Source organism: Phyllostomus discolor, chromosome 2 (genome assembly GCF_004126475.2).
Source record: "Phyllostomus discolor isolate MPI-MPIP mPhyDis1 chromosome 2, mPhyDis1.pri.v3, whole genome shotgun sequence".
Classification (NCBI taxonomy): Eukaryota; Metazoa; Chordata; class Mammalia; order Chiroptera; family Phyllostomidae; genus Phyllostomus; species Phyllostomus discolor.
Window position 1 is genome coordinate 121,205,112 of NC_040904.2, and position 18,202 is coordinate 121,223,313.

Genomic DNA, 18,202 nt, shown 5'->3' on the forward strand with positions numbered 1-18,202 from the left:
GCTGACCCCTGTGCCCTGTGAGGTCAGCACTGAGGACCCCATTTACAGACCTAAAGGTGAAGTTTGGGGTGAATGCCTGATACCCATTCATGCTCTTCCCACTCCTGCACCACCTCTGTGCCCAAACAAGTTTCTACAGGTACCTGAGCTTGAGATCCAGAATACCTGTTATCCTCGAGGTTCCAGTTCCCTGAGCCCATCAGTGTCTCTTGTCATGGAGGCTCCAGGACCTGGAATCAGTTTTCACTCTGGGGAAAGACTGTGAATTAATAGGTGATCAAAAATATAGTGGTTATATCAAAGTATTTAAATAGTTCTAAAAAGTGAAGTTTTGCCTTAGTGATACAAAAAAAAATCCCTTCCTACCTTGAAATTCTCTGAATCCATGTTTAAGAAATACCATTAAAAGTAATGACTAACTAGAGAAAAACTAGGTTCTATCTCAGAGCTAAAAGAACACTTTTCTAGTGTTTCTCTGTTAAAAAAAAGAAAAGGCAGTGTGTGTAATTAACTGGGTATGTTAAAGCAGTGTTTCTCAGTCTCGGGCTCTTTGGAAAAGTTCTCCTGTGAGGCTCAATGAAGATCCTGAGCAGGTAGGTCACTCTACCTCACACGCAGGTGCTGGTTCTGACAGCCACCTGCCTAAGGGCGACATCTAGCCATGGAGCTCAGGTATTCATTCATTCCTGTAGAGCAGTGGAGATCATCCCGGCCCTTCTCCTAAGAGTCCCATCCCTCTGTCAGGTGTCATACCTGTGGGTTCCTCGGTAGAGAAATGCTCAGCTTATTCAGGGGCTGGCTGCTGACTTCCCAGGAATCCCAGAGAGCAGGCAGGTTTGGCAGATGAGAGGTCCTAGGCACTCCTTAACAGGATGGTCCACCCTCCCCAACAGACTTGCTCACAGAACAGCTGTCCCCCAGCCATGACCTTGAGCCAGGCACCCTGCAGGTACACTGAAACACCTCTGCCCCCTCATCAGAAAAGACCTCCATGTTTGAGAGCATGAGGCCACAGCTCAGGGCCTGCTAAGTGACTGGTTGTTCTGTTTTGTCCTTCGTCATATGCCTTTAGGTGCAGGATATCAGCAAGCCACACTCACCCCATACATTCATCATAACAGGAAGGAAAAGGTCCCTGGAGCTACAAACCCGGTAGGCTCAGCTGTGTTAGTATCTGTTGCAGTGTGAATTGAATATCTTTGACCTAGAATTTTAGCAGGTGTCTTCTTTTTCTAAACCAAATAACCTTGCTATGTGTTTTTATTTATTAACTGTATTCACTTGTTTGTGGTTTAAAATGTGACAGAATGAAGGCGAGTCAATGACAGTTAAGCCTCTGCCTACCTGTTTCTCCCCACAGTGGACCTTCTTAACCATCCCTTAAATATCCTTACAAAATTTCTGTACTCATACATATGTATTGATTTGTAAAACCACAGATGACTATTTACTGTGTAGCCTATTCTGCATCTAGCTTTTTTTTACTTAACTTATCAGAAATCATCTTAATCTGAGCACCATTTCCTAAAGTAGTATAATTCTTCATTACGATCATTGATCAGTTCTCACTGACACACACCTATGCTCCTCTGGGGTATTGCTGTCTCATTTTCACACCAGGTTTCATGCATATGTGCATTCTATCTGTCAGATGGACTCCTGAAATAGAATTGCTGGCTATTGGGTAGCATGTCTGCTTTAAGTTTTCATAGCTGTTGTCAAAATACCCTGTAAGGCAGCACCAGGGCTGTGCTCTGACTAGTGGCAACATGTGGGAGATCCCTCCTCTAAATTCTACCAAGGACCTTTGTAATAACCCCTTGTGGCCAAGGGAGGCATTGATTTACATCCAGAAAAGAGTGCTCTGCATACCACACTTGTGTGCACCTAGACATACCTGTCCCCATCTGGCCACACCTTATTCCATTTGATCCCATGTAACTATATCTAACTGCATCTGGTCACACCTAACCCCATCTGGCCATATCTGACCTCATTTGGTTATATCTGACCCCATATGGCTAAGCCTGACTCCATCTAGACACACTTGGATGGACACTGGCCACACCTGATCCTACCTGGACACACACGAGTCACTTGGATAAACCTGGACACATTGGATCCTACCTGGCCACATGACTACACCTGTCTATACCTGACTCCACCTGGTCACACCTGGCCACAGCTGACCCCACCTGGACACACATGACTCCATCTGGACACACATGACTCCACCTGGACACACCTGACCCCACCTGGATGTCCCTGATTGCATCTGGCCACAGTGTTCTGAAGCCCTTCAGTACCAATCGTCTAAGCCTTGAGCTGCACTTCAACACAGTGAGCAGTTCAGGCATGTGCTGCAGGGCTAAGAGGAGTCTGGTGCTTTATAGTCAGTATCCAAGACTGAATTAATAGAATACTGTTTCTGTTTTTCACAGGACAGAAGAGGAGAAGAAAGAATGGATTCAGGTGAAGCTCCTAAAGTTTTAAAGTAACAAAACCGCCAAATTCTCAAGTAGTACAGCCATTTCCTTTTGGAACAAGGAATTAAATAGCTCCATGATCTCCAGACATTGACCTACCTATCTATCCACCTTGAAATGATGTGAGTAACCAAGTTCATAAGTACCTTAAGGCAACAAGCCTTTCAAGTCATTTGCTTGTTTGGCCCCCCAGTAAAATAAGTAAATATATAAAGGCCTAGAGGTGGAAAGGCAAGGAGTTACCCTCAATCACCCTGGGGGTGGATCTCTGATGTTCTTATAGTTCCAAGAGGAATCCCATGTTGTCCTCTCCTCTCTCATGGCCAGCAGTTCGAGCAGGATCAAACAGTGTGAACCTATAGGACAGAGCCTGTGCTTCCAGGGACAGTGCTTGTCAGGGAGGAAGGAAGTGTCCTGGGTACAGTCAGAGCAAAACTCACTTTGGACTGGCCACAGTGGGGAATTACATGGTACAGACAAGCCTGTGAGGGCAAAGATCAGCAGGCTGTGTTAAAGCCAACAGGGATCCCAGATTTGCCATGCTTAGGCCAAACACTGTGAGAGACTGTGGCTTCCAAAATGCATAGAACAGATACTGGATGAGAAGAAAAAAAGAAATTCAGAGATGCTGAGGAACCTGTAAATGCTGATGTAGGAAATAGAAAACATGGCCTCAAATCCACATTCCCAGAAAGCATAACCCATGGCCTGAGCATCATGGGAGGGAACCCAGCCACTTGTGGTGTGGCAACTGATACCTGTGAGATGGGGTGTGGTGACCTGTTTGGCTGTTGGTCATGTCCCTGGGCCTTCTATATTTCCTCATCTTAGAGGGGTCTTTTGCCAACTGTGCAAAGTCAAGGGTTACCATGGTGACCATGGGACCCTCCCCCCCCGCCCATCCTCAGGGACAGAGGCACCATGTTGGTTTTCCCTTAACGAGCACACACGCTGAGGGCTTTGTTCTGTGGTCTGATTTCAGGTCATTGGAGGCCACTATTGAGAAGCACAAACATACGCGCCAAGACCTTCAAGGCCTTCAGCCAGGATGAGGACTCCTCCCTCCCTCCAGACCTACCTGTTGAGCACCAGAATCCCTGGAAGTTATGGGAGGAATCTCCTGCCTGCTTCATGAGTCTCACCTGGATGGGTTTGTGGCTGTAGGGAGCCAGGGCCCACCACAGCCACACAGGCCTGTTATACAAGGGCTGGTGTCAGGGAGGGAAGCTGGCCCCTCATGTCAAATTATCCTTATGCCCAGGACCAGGAGGCTGGCAGACAGGTGATGTACACTCACTGCCCATTCTTTACTGAGTATCCACATGGGGACCAGTGCACTTCGAGACCAGGTGTTTCTCAGGCTCAGGAAGGAAGGCCAGGCCTGGATGAAACTGCCAAATGAAGAGTTTCTTCATCTCACATGAACCTGGGCACTATGTTCTTATCAGTAGGGCAGTTCACTGGTCCCCATGCAGAGCCACCTGGGGCAGGGGGTATGGGGCAGTCAGGGCTGCAGCCATCCCTTATTCCCTGGGGGGCCTCTGGAGCCTCAGGCACTTCCTCAGTCTGGGCTTCCAAGTGAGACTACCTCATTCCATGCTTCTCATCAGAAGTGTCCCTGAAGCTGGCAGATGCCCAGTCCAGTTTGGCTTGGCAGCCAGAGACCCAGATGCCAGGCCTAGCTGGACTTGTTTATGGCTTAACTGGGTCTTTAGCCTGCAGGCCACCTTGTTATCTAATTAATGTTTGCATCAAATCTACTTGCCTTTTTCTGCTTTCTGGAGTATTTTGAAAGAAAACTGTATCACTCCTGGACAGGGAATGTACTATGCCTTGCCTTGAACAGAGGTGACCTGGAAACAAACCCCTCTCCCCCAATGCCTGCCATTAAAGTTAGCACAGAGGCCAAGCCTGGCAGTAGAGGGCAGGTGCAGAGTTCCCCACAGGATACCTGAGGGCAGAGCTAGAACTGGGGCTGCCTCCCTGTGGGGCTGTGATAATCAGATTGAGGGCTGGGGTCATCCCAACACTGCACTGGATTTTAGCGTGTGGCCATGGAATCTCCACTCATGCCAGCTGTCTCTGTCCCTTTCAGATGGTAAGTGCCAGCTCTGAGGAACCTGCGATGGTGGTGGACAGTAGAGGGAGTGCCGCAGGGGTAAGTGATATGCCAGCAGAGGCAGAAAGAGGAGGGTTGGGTCAGACGACCATAGCCTGGAAGGTGGGGTCAGACCAGGGTGACCCATGTGACACAGGTCCCCACAGTGATGATCCTGAGACCTGTTGGTGGACATCTAGGGGGAAGCCAGGGGGACCTGTTTGTCTGTGTCCTCAGGTGCGTGGAGGTCCCAGCTGACTTCTGGAGACCTAAACTCTTCACCTCATGTGAAACATGCTGAATATGTGTGAATCAAGGCAGTGCCCAGCCTTTAAAGGCCCCATGGACTGGGGATTCAGGCAGGCAGTCAGGGGCCCTGTCAGGAGAGCCTGCAGGGGTACTATCAGGGAAGGCTTCTTGGAGGCAGCATCTGACCAGTCAGTTGGGCTCTGGAGGATAGAGGGAAGCTCTCTATGCTGGCCCAGGAGGATGGGTCCAGGGAGGCGTTTGTGCTTAACTAAGATCCCTAGTCTGAGCCTACTCACCTTCTTGTAGCCTGGGCAGTGTAGTGTAGCCGGGCTCCTTTCTGGAACAGCTAGGAACATAATGAAAAGCACCTCACACCCAAGCATCAGGCATGTAACTGCCCTGAGCAAACCACAGGTGGGACCTTCACACCTCACATGTAGGTATGTGAGTCACTCTCTAATCTACTCCTTTGCTTTTGCCAAGGCAGGCATCTCTGACAACCTCTGTGAAAACCCCCTGCCTCCTACACTGGGGCAGCTCAGCTGGGGAGCTGAGCTGGACCCTATGCTGGGCCCTTCACCATCTAGCCATTGTGTGACCCCGTTCTTTGTTGAGTACTTCCCAGGGTGAGTCCACATGTAGCTGGAGACGGGCTTGAGTCCTGAATGCAGAGTGTAGCCCATGGGCCCTTGGTCAGGGAAGCCAGGTTGGAAAGAACCCAATCCCAAGGCAGGGAAAAAGGAGCAGGAGGTGGGTGGTAGGTAGGCAGAGCAGGTGAGGCATCCTCAGATATTCAAAGGGACCTGAAGGCTATGTTTTAAATGTTTTTTTTTTCCCCCAAGATTTTATAAATAGAGGGAAAGAAAGGAAGAAAGAGAGGGAAAGAAACATCAATCACTTGCCTCTCACATGCCACCACCCCAATCAGGGGCCTGGCTTGCAACCTAGGCATGTTCCCCCACCTGGAATTGAACCAGCAACCTTTTGGTTCACAGGCAGGTGCTCAGTCCACTAAACCACACAAGCCAGGGCATGTTTTAAATGTTTAAACCTATAAAGTAGGGCCTCAGCAAGTGTCACCCTCCCCCACCACCATTGCCTGCTTGACTACACCTTTCCCTGGGCAGGGACATGAGAGAGAAGCTGTTCAGGTACCCACTGGTTACACTGGTGCCTCTCTAACTGGTCACTCAACTCTTTGATGGGTGAGAAGTTTGGGGGTCTGCCCAGGCCAGGCTTTTATCAGCAGAGCTGTTGGGTGGTAATGGCCACACTTGTCCAGGTGTATGCATAGGCCTCCCTGACTTCTCCTGTCTTGGGGCTCAGCCTTCCAAGGTATCTGAAGCATCCCTGACTTGCTGGATGCTTGAGGTCACAATTCAAGCTCAGGTCTCCTTGTCCCTGACCCTTTACCCATCCCAAGTCTGGGCTGGGTCCCAATACAAACAAAGAGCAACAGACAACTTGCTTGGACTCTGGTTCATGTGGCCTGGCTACGTTTTTTTATTGGTGTCTCCTGTGAGCAGAGTTTTTGGTGGACCCGGGACAACTATGTAGGTCAACCTCTGGGCTTGCTGGACAAGACTCAGACATGCTCAGTGGATGTTTGTGGAAGGCACTCAAAAGTGGGTTTTAATTCTGACACCAAAATGAGTGATCTTTGCTACAATGTGTCAGACATAAGCTTTTTCTTAGCATATTTGGAGTGGAAGAATGAGACTATTCATGGGATGCTAGTCTGATTTCCTGGTGTTCTCAGACACACAGTCCCCATAAGCCCTTCTCTCCTAAGAGAGGCTAAATTCTACCCAGGCAGTTCTGCAAGAGGGTCTTACACAACCCAGATCCTTCCCATTCTGCTAGTTGTGTGACTCTTTGCAGAAGCATAGAAACACAATGTGCACCTTTCTGCCCTTCCCTCCTGGGCCCAGACCCTCCATGGTGATACAGGAACCTCTCCCTGGAGCTGAGTAAGCTCCTACAAGAAGCTCCTCAAATAACCTGGGTGTGCACAAAGCTGGCATTGCCCTCTACCCCTCACCTACCCTGCAGGGCACCTGGATGGAGATGCCTGCAGGGGCAGAGGGCCAGGCCTGAGACCAGGGGATAGCTGTGTGATTCCATCCTCAGTGCTGGCTGTCAAGGCTGCTCTTTGGGATCTGATTCTTACTAATGTGATTCCTACCTCCCTGCTGTGTAACCAGATTTGCTGAAGAAAAATTGCTGAGTGAAATAGATCCATACTGGCATATTCAGGGAGTTCCATGTGGACTCACTAGGCTGTGACCACAGAAGCTAGTGCTGCACCTCTCTGAGAAGACCTGGCCCATGCCTCTCTCTATCTTGACATCCAAAAAGAAAATATGAGCCGATCCCTTTGGCCAAACTGTCAGATATCCTCGCTCAAAAAGAAAGTAGGGTTGACCAGGAAGATGTGTGCCTGAGATGCTGTTGGGCTCCCTGCCATTCAGCCACATAGTCACTAGCCATCTGATAATCATGCAAGACCTTAGTGTCACAACTGTCTTCAGGAATTGCCTCAAGGATCTGTGATGGTGGGCCATGGTGCTCAGCACCACAGAAGTTGGCATCCAGTTGGGCCCCTGTCTGAGTGCCTGACTCAAGTCAGCTGATGTGTTGGTTGGTGGAAAACTTGCCTGGCAAAGGATACTGGGTGGAACACTCCTCCAAACCCTACCCTCAAGCCACCCTGCTCGGGGAACTGCTTTCTGTCCTGTCCCTGCTGGCCATCAGGTGCCACAACCCTGGCTCCATACCTCAGCCCCACAGCTGCTTCTCCTCCATCCCATGTGGGTTGGCCCTACACTTCATCCCTTGAGGACACCCTGTTGGCCCCCATGGCCTCCCTGTGTTCTCAGCAGACATGCAGTGCTGCCTACAGGGGCCTGAGAGCTATGGTTCTGCCTTTGGGCTAAGGTGCATGTCTAGGGTCACAGGCAAGATAGTAGGTCTAGCTGCCCTACTGCCAACCACTCCCTTCTGGTCTTCCATGTTCTCACCTGGAAAACAGGGACAATAGATTTGTTCTGGATACCAGTGGAGGGCAGGAGCTGCCCAGCCACAGCAGGCCCTTGGATGGCCTTTTTTCTCCTCTTCTTTCCTTCCCTGGGCCTCATGCCCCTCCCTCCTCCTCTTTCTTCACATCTGGCCCCCAGCAATCCTGAGAGATGGTCTCCAGGGGAAGAAGCCTGAGTAGGGTGAGGGGCTTCAGTGTGGCTGGTGGCCAAGGCTAGAGGTGGCCCCAAGGAGAACACACGGCTTATGGTGTCTGTGATGCCCATTCTCCCCTTGGCAGGTCCTCTGTGGGATAAGTTGAGAAGAGCCTCAGGGCTGTCTGACACCCAGTGGCCATGGGGGCAGGGAGTCATGACACAGAGGAGAAGCTGGGGCCTTGGGCAGAGCAAGCATCTCCCTCACCCCCAGAGTAGCCAGCCTGCATCTGGGCTCCTCTTTCCACACTGGTGTAGGCCTCACATTGGTGGGGCCCATGAGGTAGGAGTGAGCAGATAGGGAGCTCGTGAATGGAGCCCACACACCTGGGAAGTACAGGTCAGAATTTGCACCAAGATGTCAGTATTAGTCAGCTCAAGCTTCTGTAACAAAATACCACAGACCAGGTGACCTAGACCACAGACATTTACTCTGTCTCAGATTTACTCTGGAGGCTGGAAATTTGCTTCTTGGCCTCAGGAAATCACTCTCATACATGTGCCCAGTGAGGAGTGTGTCTCAAGCTCCAGGGACCCATGAAGAGCAGAGCATGGAAGTGAGGGCCACATGGCCAGATGCTCCAGGTGCCTGACTCTGGGACGCTATCTCTCTCAGCCACTATCTCTCTCAGTATGTGCTCCAGTGGATATCTTTTCAGATACAGTAGGTTAAGTCACTGGTTTCTGTGTAGGGCCAGTTATCCCAAGCATATAGTTCTGGATCCACTTAGAGTCTCACTCTCTGTGACAATGAGATAGCCTCTGGGGGAAATGCTAGGCAGACAGTGGCCCACAGAACTCCTGCTTCACTCCCTGGTCCACATTTGGCTTTTTTCGCCCTGTGTATGTACTGTTCATGTATCACACAGCTGCCCACCATGTGCTGGGAAGCTGATTGCCACCATTTGACCCCACAGCTCGAGTCCAGGAAAGGGTCCTCTAAGACCAGGCGTGACAAAGAAAAACAGAGCTGCAGGATCTGTGGAGAGACCTTCAACTCCATCACTAAGAGGAGGCACCACTGCAAGTCATGTGGGGTGGTGAGTCTGGACAGGAGGAGGCTAGCCCTGGGCCATCTCATTCATGGTGCCTCCTCCCAGTCTTCTTTCTGTGCATACAGGCACCTGGACTCTGAGCCCTCCAGCCTCAGAGTCTCTACACTCCAGCAAGGTTCCTGGCCCCCATCACCTGCAGAGAAGCCCTTCCCCTTTGCCTGCTGTGTTCCATCTCTTCTGGCCTTGTGGCCCTTCTACCCTCTTCTGGGACAGTCATTTGTTCCTGGAAGGTAGGGTCACAGGTGCTCTCTGTCTGGCAGGTCATCTGTGGGAAGTGCTCCGAGTTCAAGGCAGAGAATAGCAGGCAGAGCCGAGTTTGCAGAGAGTGTTTTCTGACACAGCCAGTGGCACCTGCAAGCCCCAGCCCCGAGGGGCCCACTGAACCCAAGGAAAGCATGGAGGTGGGTATCCTGGAGCCCCACAGACCTGCGTTCCCCATCCCAGCAACCTTGGCACGCTGTGCTGGCTTCCCTAGAACCAGAATTGATTGGTTTCACGGGGCTCACAGGTTGTTGGAGCAACCAGCAAGGGAATTCCTAATATCATGCCTGTGTGTGTTGGGATTCTCAGGGTCTGGTCACAGCCAAGGGCTTGGGAGCTACTTGCACCCAGGAGTTAGGTGCTTATTAGTCAGCTCAAGCTGTGTGACAAGTACTATAAGCAGAAGTTTATTGCCTCACAGTCCTGGAGGCTGGAAGTCTAAGGTCAAGGTGTAGACATGGTTGGTTTTTCCTGAGGCCTCTCCATCATTTGCAGATGGCCATCTTCTTCCTGCATCCTCACACAGTTGTACCTCTCTGTGTGTACCTGTGCCCTAATCTTCTCTCCTTATAAGGACACCAGTCATAAGGACTGGTGACCTCATTTTGACTTAATTACCTCCTTAAAGGCCCTTTGGAAAAGGTCCCATTTCCAAATATATTCACACAGAGGGTTAGGGCTGCAACACATGGATTTGGGGGGACGCAATTCAGCCCATAGCAGATGGGAACAAGTGTCATCTTCACTCATGGTCCCTGCGATTGGAGGCCTGGAGGGGAGATGCTGCCTGTGCCTCACAGAATCCATTGAGGGCCAGGAGCAAGGAGGGCACCAATTTCCTCCTCACCTCCTGCCCTCCTGAGGATGGCCACTGCCTTTGTGGTCCTCCTTCAAAGGCACAGTCCCTATTTAAAGGAGTGGCAGGAAAGATGGAAAAGAGAAAATGTAGCTTTCCAAAAAATGCATTTTTCCATTCTCTGTATGTAGCACAGTCCATGGTTCTAAAGCCAGATTCATCTTGGAGTCTCCTGGGAAGTGGTTTGTAAGTTTGGCTTCCCTCCCCAGAAGTTGCAAGGGGAAGGTCCAAGTGGGCCACAGCTGTGGCTGGAGCCCCACCTGAGTGTCTATCACAGAGGTCAAATGTATAAATATATCAGAACCAAATACAGAATGATATTAACAGGGGAGCCTCTCTCATGGCCCTGTACTTTAAACACTGAGTATCTGGAAGACCCAGGTCTGAGCAGGGACCAGCCCTGACAGTTGTACCTGAGGTGCTTCCAAATGACACAGGAGTTGTGTTCATGATTGCTCTAAACATATCAGAGGTGGGGAGGAGTGTGTGTGGTGTATGGTGTGTGTGTATGTTGGTGTATATGTGAGTATAAGCATGTATGTGTGTGCACAAATATGTGTGCATGTGCATATGTACGAGTGTGAATGTGCATGTGTAAGTGTGTGTATGAGTGTGCGTGAGTGCATATGTATATTTGTGAGTGTGAGTGGGTATATGCATGTGGGTTCACATGTCTGAGTGTGTGTGCATGCATGTGTTTATGTGAGGTATGTATAACTATGTATATGAATATATGTGTATGTGAGTGTATATGTATGTGTGGATGTGTATATGAGTGAGTGTGTGTGTGTTAGTGTATGTGCATGTCTTTGTATGTGGGTATATGTATTTGAGTGTGAGTGTGTGTTGTTAACCGATGGTCACTGTTGTCAATTTAATGCCAACAGGAATCCCCACTTTGAGGTGCAGTGAAGAAGAAAACTTTATTCAGTGCCAAACCACTCAGTTGTGGTACAGCAGGCCTATAAAAAGAAGAGCAGCTGTGAAACCAGTACTGTGTAGAACAGCTCACTTGTGATACAACACAGCTGTGAATGCAGCAGGGCTATACACCAGGCCCTATCTACTGTGGCCTGTGTTGGTCTGCTCCATTCTGATCCTGTGAGACACCTTGAGTGTTTTAGCTCAACCAGGTGTTTTAGTCCTGGATGGAAAGGAAAAAATGCATTCATAGACCCCCTAACCCACAGGGCAGCTGGCTTACATAGAGGGAGAAGTCCCTGCCCCTGGTCCCTGATTGGTTTGTCCCTATGTAAATGAGGACTCCAAATCTTTGCAGTTTGATTGGTCCAAAAGGCACTGTCCTGATTGGTCAGGATAGAGCTGCTTTGGTTGTTCAGTGCTGTGCAGCTCTGATTGGGTGGGGAAAGCCTCAGTTCTATTGGTTGAAATAGGATTCTAGGAACTTCTTTGTAGGGACTTGCTCAGAAGGCAGGGACACAGTGTAGGCAGGCAGTTTTGGTTCAGGCTTTGTGACAGAGGTCCCAGTATAGAAATGGCTGCTAATCTTTTTTTTATTATTTTTTATTTGAACCCAGTTAGCCACCAGGATCCCTTCTTAGTAGGTGTCTTCTTTCTCAGAGTCCATAGTGTGTATGTGAATGTGTGTGTATGCATGTGTGTGAACAGCTGGCTCAGAGAGCTTTCCCAGTGAGTTGTGCTCTGACCCTAGCTATTTCATTTTTTCTTATTTTATCATATACCTGTCTTGATCCCGGTGGTAGCTTCATTTCCTAGGGGCTACAGCCTAATCCAAGTGTCCTTGAGGTGATCCTATGAAGGGTCAGCTGACTCATGTCCTAGTCCAGTTCATCTTTCCTTCCCACTTCAGTCTCTGGAGGTGGCCCTGGCACCCTTCATGAGAGTAATGTCAACAAGAAGTCTGCATTTGACCTAATCTCTGTGTCCCCAGAAGCCAGCCTCGGCAGGGCCCCAGCCCAGCCTGCTCTGTGGCCCTCTGTGGGTATCAGATGGTGGCATGGCCTAGAATAAGGTTTGGACCACCATTCTCATATTGGATATCCTAAAACTGGTGTTGTGCTGAGAGTCTGATTGCTTCTACAATCCAGAGCCTCAGGCCCACATGCCCAGAAGGGACCCAGACCATGCTGCCTGGGACTAAGCTCTTGCAGATGGCTCACATAACTTTGGGGCCTCTATTTCCTGGCCGCCCATAATCACCCTTTTGCTGCTTATTTGTGGGTGGCATTATTTGATGATGCCAGGACTCCAGAGGCCAGGGTGCTGACTCTCCTTTCCTTTGTTGCAGGACAGTGGGCCACCATATACCATCCCCTCTCTGGCTGCACAGTGAATGCACTGAACCTGGCACAGAGGCCAGACGCCGGGCACGTTTGGCAGCTGCAGCAGGCCCAGCAGTCCTTGTGCTCAAGTATCCCATCCACCAAGCTGCAGCAGTGGTAGTTGGAGGCCCTGAGCACAATCATCATGGGGTCCTGCCCCGGGCTAGCCCAGGAGTCCTGAAGCCCCAGGCCCCAGCAGCCCTATGAGCTGAGTCTTGGCCAGATCTCTGGCCCTACAGCCATCACAGCAGGGCCTGTGCTCATCTGGGAGGTGGCTGTGGAGGCCATGTACAGAGGTGAAGTGTGCCCCAACTGCCAGAGGACTCTTGGCCCTGCAGGGTGCCTCTGCTTCAAGAGAAGGAAACTGAGGCATAGAGAGGGGTGGTCACCTGTCCTGGGACACCTAACACTTCTCAGAGAAGAGCCCAGCCTCTACTCTTAGGCCCAGCAGTGTGGCTCAGAGAGGGATGCAGGGCAACTGTCAAGTGAACCCTGTCTGGTGGGGTGAGGAGGCTTTCAAAGGCAGAAGAAACATCATTGATGGTGCCCAGGGACACCTGGTGGACATCTGCAGTTGTGCCGTCTTTCCAGGTCACTGTCTGCCTGTCTACCCCATCAATACTATGTGAGTTGAGCTGTGACCGGTCCCCAGACTCTATCTCCTCTTCTGCCCACTCCTGGCTACCAAGCACCTCATTGCCCCCACATTGCCTTGAAGCCACCATCCCATGTGGAACCACTCACAGGACAGGGCGAGTGGTGTTCCTGGGCTAACCAGGAGGGACAACCTCATCAAGAAACTCAGTGGGAGGCCCCCTCAGTGTTATATGGGTGCCTGAGAGTAATGCCTGGAGGGCAGTGGGCACTGCTTATCTGCTTAAATAAATATTGGCAGTCAGGAGATGAGCATGACCTCAGTGTAGGGCCCTACCAGTTGGGCCTTCTGGTGGTTGGGTGGTGGGTGAGGGTGAAAGAAGGGCACAGTGACCCAGGCTTGGGTGGGTGCAATGAGTGGGGAGGAGACAGGGTCCCATATCCTCAGCAGGTGTTGACTCAGACCCCTGCAACAGGTATCCAGAGGCCAGCAGCCAAGGCAATGTGGGGACTCCCCACCAACTGTCTCCATGCAGTCAGGACCTGTGTAGCTAGTGCTTCCAGCTTTTCAAGAGATGAAAGAAACACAGATGTTCCTATGAAATTCCTGAAAGATGTTATCAAATATTGCAAAATCTGATCTTGGGGTGGGCAGCTACTTGGCAGTTAGAAATTGGGGACAGAGTATGCCCCCAGGGTGGACCCTCAGCCCAAGGGCCTGAGCCCGTGGGCAGCCAAGATCTGAGCTCATTTTGGCCACAGGCTGTCCCCACTTTTTCCAAAAGTGGAAGCTGAGGCTCAGAGGTAGAGGAGGGATTCATCTACACAGAGATCTGTGCTACACCCTTTTGGGGGCTGACCTTCCTAGGATCTGTCCCCAGGGATCTCTGGTTGAAGGCATCTGCCTTGTCCCACTGCCACTGGGCAGGAAGGGCTGTGAAGAGTGGATTTCCCTTCCTGGGGCTCCACATACTGCTGACCCTCTCAGCTCTCGCTCATTCTGCACTTGCAGGAGTCAGGGACTTAAGGCAGTGGCCTTTTGTGCCCCCAGAGGCTGCTGCCTGCCTAGCCTGTAGGCCAGGCAACTCTGATAACAGATCCAGGGACTGTGGTTGGAGTACAGTATGAACCTGAGCAGAAGAGTTTCCACGGTGGCAAAAATAGAGATAAAAGAAAGGAGAAAATGAGGTAGTAGGTGAATGGTGGCTCTTTGGCAGAAGTTCCTACATGGTGGTTGGAGCCCAGGCTTCTGTCATGGGTTCCAGAGTGGCTGTTGACTGCTCTACCAGGGTAAAACACATCCCCACTAGGCCCAGAGTGGGTGTTGGTAATGGCACCCACAGTCCTGGGAAAAGGAAGGAGCCAGCCTCCACATGGACCTGCAGCAGCCAGGCACCTAGCCCAGCCACCCACTAAAAAGAATTATGACCCAGAGAGCACCTTAGCAGTAGTGATACTGAGGCACGGAGAGGGAAATACAATTGCCCGAGATTACACAGTAACTTAGGGACCCTGCAGGAATCACTTGTCCACTGTTCATCTATTTGTTCACGCAGCAGGCACTGGGAGGCCAATCCCTTGGATTTCTGGGACTGGAGGCTTGGGTGATACCCTGTAGCCTCTGGCCCACCACGCTTCCAGCCCATTTTCTCCTGCTTCTCTCCCCATGGGCTCTGGTGAGTGGGCCTTCAGAACACACCAGCTCCTTGCCATGTTGGGGCCCTTGCACATACTGTTCTTTCACTCTTCCTATAGGCCTTTGCAAGACTGCTCAGTGCCATCTCCACAGAGAGCCCTTGCCCCAATCTCTCTACTTTGTGTTTGGGTATTTGCCTTCTTGTGTAACATCCCCCCATCTAGTTCTGAGGGCAGGATGCAGCACCTATAACAGTGCCTGGCATGTAGAAGGTGCTCAGATAATATCTGCCAGCCACCTTGTGTGGCCCCTGATCACTTTGGGCCTGGAATCCTCATTTTACAGATGGGAAAATCAAGGCTCAGAAAAAAGTGGTGGCTGCCTGGGGTTGTAAAGGTTCAGTGCTCTCTTGACTCCCCAAGGTCTCCAGGTTTCAGGGACCCAGAGCCAGTTTTTCCTTAGACATCTGGTCCCATTGCAGAGATCAGCACAATGAGACCCAGAGGAGCTGCATGCCCCAGAACACTAGCGGAGGGGCATTTGGACACAGGTGGGTTCAACTTGCAGCTATGCCCACTCACAACCCTCTCAGGGGACAGTGGGTCACCACTATGCACAATGAGGTGGCAAGATGAGCCCCCTAAAGTCCCAACTTACCTGCAGCCCCAGGACCCAGGCCATGGGGCTCAAATCCTCACCCCTATTCAAGGAGCCTCTCTAGTTCTTGGATCTGATGATGCCTGGGAATCCAAGTTCTTCTGAGAAACCAGTCCTGATGCTGAAAATTCAGGGAGGAAGGAAGGCTTGCTTTGCCCCAGAGGTGCTTGGAATGTGTCTGCAGATATGATCCTACTGGATGATCCCTCTGGGGAGGGCCAGCTGCCAACTGTGAGTCCTGAGGGGCTCCAGGTTGTCCCAAGAGGTCCCAGGTGATCCCTGGATGTTTTATCCTAGGTGGCTCCCAGAGGCTCCAGTTGGTCCTTGAGAGGCTCTAGATGATCCCAAGGGATTTTAGGTAGTTCTTGAGGGGCACAAGGTTATCCCCGGTTGTTCCAGTGATCCTGAGGGGCTCCAGGTAGTTCTGAAAAGGCCTGCCATTCCTTTTTCACACTCTCTCCCACCAAGACCGCTTTCCCATTTACAAGGGGGAAGTATGAAGGTTGGGGGTGAGGGATGGTCCAGGGGGTGGGAAGGAGCAAGGCAGGCATGGGGAAAAGCCCCACCTCACATTCTGCACATGTCCTCCTGGCTACCCACCCTTATCTCTAACCAGATTGACCTCTGGTGTCAGCATCCTGCTTATAAGTGCAAAGTTCTGATGGAGGCCCCTTGAGCTGGGAAGGCATGGTCTTTTGCCACCTGTGCCACCTTCTGACTTTTGGGTTTCTTTCTCTTGAAGCCCAGGTGTGCTCACGCCCCTGCCTGCTGTGTCTCAGTGGCATCCCTGGTGGGAGTATCTCAGGGATCCTTGAGAGAGTGGCACACCCATGCTTTTCCCTTAGCCCTGTCCCACAGTCCCAATGCCCACACCCCACCCTATCCCTCCCTAACCTTCCCTATCCCTGCCCCATGCTGGCCCCAAGCCAGACTCGGTCCTGTCTGACCAGCAGGGGCAAAGACATCAGGCTGTGCCTGGGAAATTTCTTGCAGAGGAGAGGAGCTGGCAGCTGGGGTGAGTCATCAGACCCCAGAGATCCTGAAAAAGAGAAGAACCTCACCTCAGCCTCCTGTGTCACAGGCTGTTGGCCAGCTTTCCAACTCTCTGCACCAAGTTTGGTCCAGATTGCCCATATGACCCAAGACATCCCCCAGGCACAGTCGATAGACCAAGCCAGCACAGCTGTGCTCAAGAGGCTATTGTGGAACCAGATAGAAGGGCCCCCTGTGGGCCCAAACCAGGACTGGAGAGCAGAGGCCAGAAAAAAAACCATCTCTGACTTAACCTGATGCAGGGATGTGAGAATAAAGCATATTTGGAGTCAGATTTCATGTTCACAGTGGCCCTGACCCACTTGTAAGACACCATTTGCAAGGATCAGCCTGCACCCTCCATAGTGTTCCTGCCTTGGTGCTATCTCCCCACCTGAATCCAGGCTGGCAGTATCTCTAAGAGGGACAATCCCCTAACCTCTACTGTCAGGGCCAGGCTTGCCTGGGAGCCCAATCCTCAGGGCTCCAGCTCTGCCCCTGTAAACATGCACACACTTCCTGTGCAATCATCCTGGACACAGAGCTGTGCTTCCCAGTGCCTTATCAAAGTTCAGAGAGCAAGTGATGCCCCCCCAAATAACATGCCCCCAAAGGGGAATCAGAAAAATGATAACAACTGAGCAGTCCATCCACTTCTAGGAAAAATATAATTGGGTCATTTCCAAGGACCCTACTTCCCAGAGGCAAGGAGTGGCCATTGACTTTGTGACCCTAAGCCCAGAGGTCCACAGTGTTTTCTCCTCTATCATTCCAAAAATCTCAGAGGAAGTGGCCTTGACTTACAGAGGGGAAGACTGTAGGACCCAGAGGGACTCTCTTAGGTGGTCTCTAGAATCTTAGAATGGGAAAGGTTTATGTTTTAGGTGGGTCCCAAGTAGTTCAAAATGAGGGACTTTCGTCTTAGGTGGGAGCCCAGTGACTTAGAGCAAGGAGTATGTCTAAGGTGAGTCCCCAGTAGCTAAGAGTGGGGGACTTGTACCAGGTGTGTCTGCAGTATTCAAGACGGTGGCCTGTGTCTTACATGCTTCAGATGGAGACAGGGTCCAGGCTCTTGGTGGTAGTGAACACAGAATTTAATGGACCACACAAAGATAAGTGAAGCAAGCAAGAGAAAGTTTCTGGCATCATAACTGATAAATCCCCTGAGAAACAGGAGAAAGTCTAAAACCAGGAACACCCATTAAAGCCGATATTGGCCATCAAAATATCCAGGGAAGTAAGTGGAAAAACTAACAATCAGGGTCCACTTAATTAGGGAGAGTCCAACACCTGAAATGGCCCCACACCTTTCTGCAGCTGAAGTGGTCAGGCAAAAAGACAGGAAAAACCTAAGCCAGTTAAAGGGGAATGCCATGATCTGTTGTATTTACAGTTTTAACATAGCAAACCAAGGTGAATAACCACTAGGTGGAAAGCACATCATTACAGTATGTTAGGAATCATTTCAAAATTTCCAAGTCAATTATTTCTTTGCTCTTAGTAGCTAACCCATTCCTTACTTCCGGCCCTTGGCCTAATCATCAAGAGATGAGATAAAAAGGAAAAAGGGGTAGGGACTCTGGTCATGCAGAGAGTGTCAAGAACTGAGTTTTACCAATTAAGAATTATGTGCAGAAATGCAAGTTATACCAAAATATGTAATTACAAAGTAAACACACATCTTACAAATTCCAAAGTCAAAATCATCCCGACTCACAAAATCTTTATTTCTTCCAGGAACTAAA

The 18,202-nt window shown here is 50.6% G+C and overlaps 1 protein-coding gene across 1 annotated transcript in view; it reads left to right on the forward strand.

Moving 5' to 3' along the window:
* FGD3 (FYVE, RhoGEF and PH domain containing 3) overlaps window positions 1–17,834 on the forward strand; it is a 51,834-nt gene extending 34,000 nt beyond the window's left edge. Inside the window, 9 exon segments of the mRNA XM_036018435.1 lie at window positions 1,073–1,152; window positions 2,442–2,486; window positions 3,469–3,511; window positions 3,513–3,566; window positions 4,582–4,644; window positions 8,981–9,103; window positions 9,379–9,523; window positions 12,505–12,581; window positions 12,583–17,834. Coding sequence (XP_035874328.1) covers window positions 1,073–1,152; window positions 2,442–2,486; window positions 3,469–3,511; window positions 3,513–3,566; window positions 4,582–4,644; window positions 8,981–9,103; window positions 9,379–9,523; window positions 12,505–12,581; window positions 12,583–12,672 — 720 coding nt within the window. The 3' untranslated portion in view covers window positions 12,673–17,834.
* The last annotated feature ends 368 nt before the right edge of the window (window positions 17,835–18,202 follow it).